The sequence below is a fragment of the Manis javanica genome, chromosome 8, assembly GCF_040802235.1.
Source record: "Manis javanica isolate MJ-LG chromosome 8, MJ_LKY, whole genome shotgun sequence".
In the NCBI taxonomy this organism is placed as follows: Eukaryota; Metazoa; Chordata; class Mammalia; order Pholidota; family Manidae; genus Manis; species Manis javanica.
Genome location: NC_133163.1, coordinates 101,073,592 through 101,084,127, shown reverse-complemented (window position 1 = coordinate 101,084,127; position 10,536 = coordinate 101,073,592). Strand labels below are relative to the sequence as shown.

The following is a 10,536-nucleotide window of genomic DNA, read 5'->3' as shown; positions in this document are numbered from 1 at the left end:
TGGCCTTCAGACCCAGGGTGTCTGGATCTGCTCCCCACTGCACAGGTCAACGCATGCTGCAAGGTCAGATTGGTAGGGTTTGGCTGGGATGAACAGCACTCTTGCCAGCCTAGGGCTGTACCGGAACATCTGGGAGCCTCTCCTGGCACCACGGGGCCCAGAGTGTGTCCTGGCCTCAAGGCATCAGGACACCCAGGCCCTGCTGTATTCCCAGTGGCTTTTGCCCTGGCTCACACTGGGGACTCTGGGTATAGGGCTGGCATTTCCTCACCCTGCGGTTGTAGGGCAGTAAGTGAAGGCACTAGGATACCTGTGGGCCCATGCAGCACAGGACCACAGGCCTGGTTCATCAGGAGGCCACAGCCCCAGCTGATGCCAGGCCCAGTGTGGGTGCCCCAGCAAGGGAAGGTGAGGACCACTGTGCAAACAGATGCCTGGAGACCCAAGCATCGAGATGGCCTTTGAGGGTGCATGGCACTTGAGAGCCATGTGTGTATGTATGTTCGGGGATAAGTGGAGGGGGTTTCTGGTACAGGGGACACATAAGCAACCCCTATGAAGCCCTACATTCCTGTACCACTGCTCAAAAGCCTCTGTTTAACCTGTGTGGCCCATCAGGATGTTCTACTGAACAGGAAAACCAGTGGGTAAGGAGCAGACAATCTCAAAGGACATCTTCAGCTGTGACATTCAGAGGTCTCAAAAGCTGACTCCTTTAAAGGGAATCTTTCTGAATTGCCTGGGAACATAAATGATTGAAATGTCCCTGACTGTGGGGACCAAATGAATTCCATAATAGGCAGCAAAATGGCATGATTAAGAGCATGGGCTCCGGGGACAGACGGCATGGACTCCAGTATCGGCTCTGCCACAGACAAGCTGGGTGCCCAAGGGAAAGCTATTCCTCCCACCTCAGTCTCCTCCTCTGTGAAATGGGGATCATCACACTTTACTCATAGGGTTGTATGAGGATGAATAGCTTAATATTTGTAAAGTGTCTGAAACAATGTCTGCCCGATAGCAAATGCTTTTAAGCATTTAAAAAAATCTTATCCTGTTGGGTCTTTAAAGAGTACTCATTTGGGCATCTTCCATCTTCATGACATAATTTTGAGGAAAATGAGGAACCAGGCTCTTAGCCCCATTAAACATTTAGCCATCCAGGTGCCCCTCACTTTGCGCAGTAGTGCAGGATCATACAAATGGCCATGCAAACCGGAACTGTACCAAGCAATCTTAAAAATCAAGAGAAAACAATGTGACTGCTCCATGACATTTAAAAACTTCTGTTAAAACATTAAAACCTCTCTTACTGTGGGTCTTAAATGTATAGGGAAATGCAAAAATTAGCTAAACCGATACACTTTAGTTTAAAATATGAAAAACACTGCAATTCTCAAAGTGTTTTCTTTGTTAAAAAAACATTCTTACGAAGGGTTGAACAGTTCTTGCCACCTTCTCTTTGTATAGCTTACAATACAAAGGGTGCATCTTTTCTACGCCTTTGTGAATAGTCATGCTCCTTTATAAACTTGCACCAGCTTCCAACATTGTATCCTTTGTGCTTTCAACACTGTGAAATATCTCTAAGGGTTTCTTCAGTGTGAAGTTTTTGCCAACCCCTGGGATATCTTCCTCCTCTTTGTTACGACCACTTTCTTCACTTACACTTCTAATGTTGGTTTCAGGTTTCATCAATAAACAGAAACCTTGAGAGTCCTGGCTGTCAGAAAGTCACAGGGAGCTTACTCAGAATGATGTAAAATTACACTCTGGAAATTAAAAGCCTAAAAACTTCACCTATTCTCAACCAGCTACTCATCAACAAAGGGATCCAATGATAACAGACACATTGCTGAATTTTCAGTCTCAACTTATACAAACATTTTTTAAACTGCCCAAGGTATGTGCAGATGTTTCCAGTGCCTTGCCCTTAACTGTTTATGGTGGAATAAGAGAATGAGTAAAGTAGCAGAATGAATTCAACCATATTGTGAAATTTCTGTAGTTGCCAGAAATGGGTCTTTTTTTTTTCTTCAAATTGAGGTATGTACTTGATATATATTATATTGGTCTCAAGGGTACAGCACAGTGATAGGACAATTATACATTAGAAAATGCTCGCCATGATAAATGTAGTTGCCATCTGTCACCATACAAAGATAGAATATTATTGACTGTATTCCTTATGCTGTACTTTTCATCCCCCATTATTTATTTATTTGTTTTATAATTGGAAGTTTGTACCTCTTTACCCCCTTCACCTATTTCATCCCCTATCCCCCTTCCTTATGGCAACCATCAGTTTGCTCCTTGTATTTAGAGGCTATTTGTTTTGTTAACTTTTTTTACATTCCACATATAAGTGAAATCATTTGGTATTTGCCTCTACTGTCTGACTCATTTCACTTAGCATAATCCCCTCTAGGTCCATCCATCTTGCTGCAAACAGCAAGATTTTATTCTTTTTCATGGCGCAGTAATAGTCCATTGTATATATGTACCACCTTTTCTTTATACTTCTATTAGTGGACACTTAGATTGCTTCCATATCTTGGCTATCATAAACAATGCTTCAATAAACATAAACTTTTCAAATTTAGTCATTCAGGGATTTGGGGGACAAATATCCAGAAGTGCAACTACTGGGTCATATGGCATTTCTATTTTTAATTTTTTTGTGGAACCTCCATACTGATTTCCATAGAGGCTGCACCAGTTTACATTTCCACCAACATGCAAGAAGGCTCCCTTTTCTTCACATCTTTGCCAACATTCCTTATAAAAATGTGCCTTTGTTGGAGAGTTAAGACCTTACATAGACTGGGGGAGAAGTATAATTAGATAAGCTTAAAGAATCTGACAGAATTTATGGCTTCTTTCCCCTAAAAGTGCACATGAGAAGGTTCAACACTTTCTGCAGCATTTTGGGGAGTTCACAGAGCCCTGAGATCCAATTAGAAGCCCTGTTTAACAATCTGGAATTTCATTTCTAGACAAAACTCAGCCCAAATCTGTTTCAGAGCCATTGTCAGTCCTGGAGACTAAGGGCACTTTCCAAGGGGAGGTAAGCCTTGGGGAAGACACCTGGCACTGGGAACTGCATTGAATGGTTGCCCTTTCCTTGCTGTACAAGTTCATTCACTCTAGGTCTCTTCAACAAACTACCATCCCTGCAACTCTCTTCTGAGAGCATGGGTATGAGAAAATCTTACTGAGAAAACAGACTCCATGTTACATGGTTGAAAAACACGACGGACCAGCAAATCAGACTGCACGCTATCCTGCAGAGAGAGGTAGCTGCTTCAGGGGGTGGGGTTGCTGAGTGGCATCCTATTCTGTCCACTCTTTCTCTTTCTCCTCTCCCTTTATTCTTCCTCTCCCATTCTCCTTTCCCACTACCTCTGACATTGGCCCCATGGGCACTGCTTAATCCAGCCCATGGTGCGAGAGATTTTAAACCTCATTAACGCCAAGAGAAAAAAATTAACCTAAGTGAGTCACGTTGAAGTCAATACACAACCAGATAGGAGGCTATAAGAACACCGCAAAGATGCCCAACAAACATGTTGCAGCTAGAGAAGCTTCTTTGGTAGAAGCAATTTTGAGTAAGGAAGAGGGTTGGGGATTGCATATTATTTCAAATTGATTTGGCCTCAAGGGAAAAAGGACTGCCTAAACAATATCTGCTGATGAAGTCACGGAATGACTCCACCTTGGAAGTGAGCTTCATTTGCTTGTATTTTGGTAAGAAATGTGCCTCTCAATTGTGAATTCAGTCACTCTACCCACTCAAGGGCAAGATGATAAGGTTCTATCAGACCAAGCGTCCAAATGAACCTGCGACTCTAGCAAGGTCAGAAATGCTGCATTCAAGCCAAAAGACCTCCCTTGGGCTTGCTTGTTTTGACTTGTAACCACAAATTTGTCTTGTCTAGGTGTCCAATCACATTATAAAACAGCACGCCAGACTCTACAGTACAGTATCCTCTGAAGCAAGGGGAGTCCTAGATGTCCCTTGTGGGGGATTCTCTCAATTTTCTGCCCCTCTGATTTCTGTAGGACTTTAAACTGCTTCCCCTGAGACTAAAGAACACAAGATGGTTTTGGAAATGCTGAACCCAACGCATTATAACATCACCAGCATGGTGTCCGAAGTCGTGCCAGTTGCCGCCATGCCAGTCCTGCTGCTCACTGGCTTTCTAATCTTGGTTTGGAATTACAAGGATACATCCTCCATACCAGGTCAGTCAGTCATTTGGTTACCTAGCTAAGGAAGCAGTTTACTTGAGAATTTGGTTCATGAGGGTAAAGAAATTTTTGCAAAAGGACAAAGAGCAAACCTAGGGAGATGGCTGAAGCCCATTGCAATGTGAGCAGATTTTTATACCAATTGTGTGCACATTTTAAATGAAAGCATTTTAAAAATATCTTAGAAAATCCCTTCCAGTCTGCACTTTGCTTTGGTAAAGTAGACGTGGCACAAGTATCTTGTAAGGTATATTTAGATGGGTTGGAGCAAAGCAGAATTAGAGGTGTTTTGTTTGTTTAATTTTTTGTTTTTATTCAAATTCATTCCACTTTTGTTCTGGAGGTAAAAATGTGTCTGGAATGCCTTCTGTGCTCGTTTCCTTCTCCCTCCCACTTTGCCTTATCCATGCCTTCTGCCCTCCCCCTTTCTTGAACTGATTCCTTCTCCTTATCATCCCCCTCTTCATTTTCTTTCACGCCTGGAGTAGAAGTGATGGTGACGTGACCACCCTAAGGGCCAGATGGGACCTGGGCAATGGGAGAAGAATGGGGACCCACAGATCCCTTGGCACATCATAACTGATAGACTCTTCAACAAGGTCTGTGGGTCAATCAAAAGTAGAGTATAATTACCCAGATAATCCCAGTAGAAACCCCCACCACTCCACACTATTGGATTAATTCGGAATTATCAGAAATATCAGGCCATTTCTTGAGTTTTCAGCACAAGCTCCTCACGGCAGGCATCTGTCCCCAGTCCCAGGAGAGATCCAACATGGCTTTATTTCAAGACCGTGGTCAATACACACTTTAAGTGTGCTGGGCCTCGTCACAGTGTGGTTTAGAGCAGGAGTGTGGGGCTGGGGCAAAGGGCCCTGTGTTTGCATTCTTTATTTTATTTTTATTTATGTTTTATTGAAGTAAAGCTTATATACAATATTACATTGGCTTCAAGTACACAACATAGTGATTCAACAGTTATCTACATTGTTAGGTTCCCACCCCAAATAGTGTAGTCACTATCTCTCAAGACAGAAAGATGTTACAGAATTATTGACTATATTCTCTATGCTGTACTTTCATCCCCATGACTTACATTACAATTGGGATTCTGTCCATTTAATGCAGCCTCTATCCACTCCACCTATTTCCCCCACCCACCCCAACCCCTCCTCCATGGGTTCTTTAAAAATTGCCAGGGAACTGCTGTTTCTCTGTCTGATTCAGGCTCGAATTTTAGGATACTTTAAGGCCCAATTTAATGGCATGCTTAGTTAATTTTGTTCTCCACTCCCTGATGGGGTCTGAAGGAAGACTCTTGCATGGTCTTTAACATGAACCCTTTCCCCACCAGTGCCCCTTCCTCACTGAATTTCACCTCCACAGTGGGGTCCCAGGTCAGGGTCCCTGAGGGATGGGGGTAAGGTGGACAATTGTGACAAGCACTCCCTATGGCCCCCACCCCACCACCACCACCACTGAGATGTTCCTGCTGCAGTGGTGGGAGAGCTCTCCGGGGCCTTTGAGTGAGGGCGGCCTTTAGGAAGCAGGAGGGGGAACTGGCCTCCCTAAAGCTCTGGACCCGGAGCCCAGCGAGGCAGCTCACCCTGCCCACCACTGCTGGGCCTGGGACATCATGCTCTCATCCAAGGCTGGTTAGGTTACATGGTACCATGGTTCTCAGCCTCTCAGCCCGGTCTGAAGTGTGACCCCTGTGTTGATATTTTCTTTTTTAATTCCTGGGTTGCAAGCCATGGATATGAGCCCAACCCCTCCATTTGACAGACGGGAGACGGCGCCCCAGAGAGGCTAGCTGCCTTGCCCAGGCACACCTTTATGGCAAGTGTGAGAAACCACGGAGTTCCATGTGCCCATTTTACATGTGAAGGGTTAATGTCCAGAGACAGAAATGGCTTGTCAGCATCTCAGCTGGAAGGAAGGTGGGGTTGGTGGGTGGGGGACAGCCAGGGAGTTCTAAATCACAGGCAGATGATCATTTTGCTAGCCAGGGAGTAAGCAGTCCTTGCTTTCCCTCTGAAAATGTGAGGTCTGGTCAGGGTGCTCTCGCAGCCCAGACAGAGAGCCGGGAGTTCCTGGCTGGGGAAGGCACGGTTGGGGGAGTGGCCCTTACCAGGGTTCTTGCTGACAGATACTTCCCAACCCCTTTGGCTGGTGCCTTCGAATCCCTGACTCTCTGGGTTCTTGGTTTTATGGGTTCAGAGAAGCTCAGGGTCAGTGAATGCCAAAGGAAACTAAGACAGTGTAAGGATTAAAGCCCTTATGTAAGTTAAAATTTTCAAAGCCATTTCACACCCATTTTCACTTTGACCCTCACAGCACTCTGGTGAGACAGGTGTGTTAATGCTTATTTTACAGACAAAGATACTGAGATTTAAAGAGAGTAGATGTCACACAGCTAGTAAGTGATGAAACCAGGACTCAAATCTAAGCTTCTCCAACCAAAATACGATTTCCTGCGAGGCCCTGCTATGTCAGGTTCTGGGTAGGCAGAGGGCCAAGTGCTATGCAAAGATGACACCCACAGGCAGGTGACTTTGTGCCAGGGATGGGTGGGACAGTCTAGGGGAGAAGAGAGTCATTCCTATTTGGGCGTTTTGTAAGTTTTAACTCTGGGAAATTGCCACAAGTTCACTGATCTCTGTCCAGGACTCACAGGTACCTGGCTCCTGGTAGCTCTCCTTTCCCAAGGATGCACAGCTATGCCCATCCTTCCAAATGGGCCCTCTCTCTGCCTCTCTCTGCCCTGGGCACCACATCCCTGGAGTGGGGCACTGGGAAAAGGACATGGCAACACATTTCCCTTTTTCTCATTAGAAAGCTATCTCACAGAGAAGGGCATAAATAAATACGTCATCACAGTCCAGGACTAGAAATAAGTCATTAGCGGCTTCCCAGAAACGTCTCTGGCACCTTTTCAATCACATCCTCTATCTCTCGACCCCAGAGGTAAACACTTCTATTTCATGACAAACTCCCCTGTTTTTATGGTTTTGCCACCTAATTTCCCATCCCTAAACATACAGGTTCATTTTGCTTGATTTTAAATGTCTTAGCAATCGAATTCTACATTACTTATTCCCTTCTCCCTTGCTTCTTTAGCTCAATATTGTCCTTGTAAGACTCGTCCACGTTGGGGCATGCAGCTACAGTTCAGATGGTACGCAGTTACTAGGACATCTCATGGTTTGAAAATCGGTTCTACCTCTGAGGGACAGCATAACCGGGCTGTTGTGAGGATCCATGTGCACAGGTTTCTCTCGGGTGTTTACCTAGCATGGAATGCAGCGGCTCTTGATTAGGACAGTGGGTGGGAGGTCCCAGCTGTTGGCTTCATGGAGACTGTCTGTACAAAAGTACAGTGAAGTATTTACTGCCCCTCTCAGGGGGTGATAGAGCATCCTGCAATCACTGCGTGCCTAGATAAGCATTCCCAAGTCTAAGAAGCAGAGAGCATTTAATGCAGCTGCAACCAGAATATTTCCCTAATATCCTACCAAAGTTTCTTTGCTCCTAGAGCATTCTTCACTCCAACTATAAATATGTAAATATACATGTAAAGGAAAGGATCGCATTGTGTTCTAGTTCTTTGATGCTGTGCTTTTCCCCATACACTCTTCTCTCCTGCCCAGGGCCCTTATGGGGACCTAGTTATATTCATCATACCATCTTCTATAGATATTAACAAAGACCTTTACTTTCAAAGAAAAAAAAAGCTGACAGTCTTGTCCACATTAACCCAACTATTGCAAAGTTAAGGACTGAATCTTGTTTGCCAAATTTGGGACTAAACATCCAATTTAGATGATTCAAGCCAAAGCTTAGGTTATCTAAATTATTACACAATTCTTGCCCATGTTGTGAGAGTACTATCTCACATAGTTGTGTGAATTTCAGCTTCATAACTATTTCACTGCCAGAAGGGAATCAAAGGAGAAAGACTTAGAAAAGCAACTACTTAACAATAAAACTCTTAAAACCATTCCAAAAGGTTTTTATCTGACGCTTTGCCACCATTGGTAAAATCAAGCTATCAAGTTTGCTCTCTGATACAAGCAACAGCAAATGCCCCAGTGTTTCACTGCCTTCTTGTTTTTTACTGTTCTGCTATCGTCTATATAGGGTCGCGGCCACTGATCTTGAGTGAGACAACAACACTGGACTCAAACTCTAGTCTAGACACTGATCAGACTCACTGCCTGATTTCCTCAATTCTTTGCTTATTTTTGCCTAGTGAGATTTAGTTAAGATTCTTAAACTGAGTCCGTCTTGAAGGAAAAAAGAGAAATGGGTATTCTTTGGACATTGTCTTTGCAGATCATGTTCCTCTCAGCTGAAAAGATTAAAGTGCACCAAAAGTACAACCTAATTCTAACTCCCCATTCTGTCAACCGAGGCATTCAGACCAAAAAGTTTCATGCAGTACCAGGCAGCCAACCAGATCTGTCAGCACGTCATTCCTCCTGGCTTCCTTGCTTATAACTAGATGGACTGATTGACCTGCATCTGAAACTCACTGACATCATTTAACATGGCAAGAAAACCATATACCCCTCCCGGGGTCATTCAGACGGAAATGACTGGGACCAAATGGAACAAGTGTGGTGCAGACACTGAGCTGTTTTTTACTTATAGAGGGGTGAAGAGCCTTGTGTTGAGCTTGTTTTTAAATCTTTTTTTTTTCTTTTAGTAACAGATATACATCAGAAAATGTTGAACATTTAGATATAAAAGTATAAAAGAACAAGGGCTGTAACCTAAAGCAGTCGCTTTTTTTGGGCATTGCTACAATTCTGACTGTGATCCGATGACTTTCCTAGGGCCTGGCTACTGTATGGGAATTGGGCCCCTCATTTCCCACTGGAGGTTCCTGAGGATGGGGATCGGCAGCGCCTGCAACTACTACAACAAGATGTATGGAGAGTTCATGAGAGTCTGGGTATGCGGAGAGGAAACACTCATTATTAGCAAGTGAGTCTGTTCATAATCTCAGACATATTTTGGAAATCAAGGCTGGGGTATTTTCTATAAAAAAAAACAGACTAACATATTTTAATATCTTGACATCTTTGTTTCTAAGGCTATGCTTGTACAACTTAAACAAAGGTGAGCAATTCCACTGAAAACCTAACACTAGACAAGTGGAGTAACCGGGCTTGGCCTGAAGCCTGAGATGCATAGATAAAGAATTCTGGAGAGTTGGGAGATGATTCAAAATCTCTCTGAGTAGTGAATGTGGACACTTAGAATCCAGATGGTTTGGTTTGAAACAAGATAACTTTAGGGAGAGGCATTATCTTTTCTCCTTTGCTAAGATTTTGGTTTTCTCTCTCCAAGTAAGGATTTTAAAACAAAACAAAATGAAAAACACCTGAGACAAAGAAATCTGACTATCCCAGTTAGCTAATGCATTTCTAATGCCAGGCTACTGAACACCCCCAGAGGGTAAATGACAGAGAAGAGAGGCCATTCACAGGCTCCTATCCTACTTTCGGCTCTGAGCCAGTGTCTCAGTTTGAGCAGTCTTAAATCAATCAGGAACAATATTGCCTATTAAGATAAATGGTGCCCTCCTGTTGTTATATTTTCTGGATAACTTTAGCAGATTGTTTTCACTCCAGGGTTAACCAAATAGGGATAGACTGTGAAGAGCTAGCTTTGTGAAATACTGATTTTCTTACTGATCATAGAAAATGGAAAATTTCAAAGAGCATATTTCACTAGGCTTTCAGCTATATTTACTAGATTTTTAGCAAAACTATCTCCCAACATTGTCTCATTAATGAGTTTTTATATTTACAATCCCTGACAGAGCTTTACCCACAAACTAAGATTGATCAGGGTCTTTTATTGACTTATTAGAATTATTTGTTCAAACACATAGACCACTGCTCAGAAGTAAGTGAAGGGTTGCTGGGAACTACATTGGTTTCTTTCAGGCCAACCTTACATACATTTCATAAAATAACCATGGTATCCTCAAAGCCCAATTCTTTGAACCAAATATCTGAAAGAAGGAAGTGGGGTAGTGGGGGAAATGTGTTATCCTTCCAAGTATTTCAAACAATCCCATAATGTTATTTTGGACCCATCTAACACCTCAGTTTTCTTTTTTTTTTTTTCTGTTTTATTCAGCTTGGTGTTGTAGCACTTTCAAGGCTAGCGAAGGAAGACCATGTTTATACAACTAAGCATAAATAGCTGCCATGGAAATGTCATTTCATTAGGCTTATTGTGAAACACTCTAATGCAGTGGTTCTCAAAATG

General features: G+C 43.3%; 1 protein-coding gene across 1 annotated transcript in view; it reads left to right on the top strand.

The window, feature by feature from the left end:
- Positions 1–3,583: 3,583 nt before the first annotated feature.
- Positions 3,584–10,536, top strand: part of CYP19A1 (cytochrome P450 family 19 subfamily A member 1) — a 33,674-nt gene continuing 26,721 nt past the window's right edge. Inside the window, exons 1-3 of the mRNA XM_073211852.1 lie at positions 3,584–3,747; positions 4,063–4,245; positions 9,090–9,240. Coding sequence (XP_073067953.1) covers positions 4,101–4,245; positions 9,090–9,240 — 296 coding nt within the window. The 5' untranslated portion in view covers positions 3,584–3,747; positions 4,063–4,100. The remainder of the gene's footprint in view (positions 3,748–4,062; positions 4,246–9,089; positions 9,241–10,536) is intronic.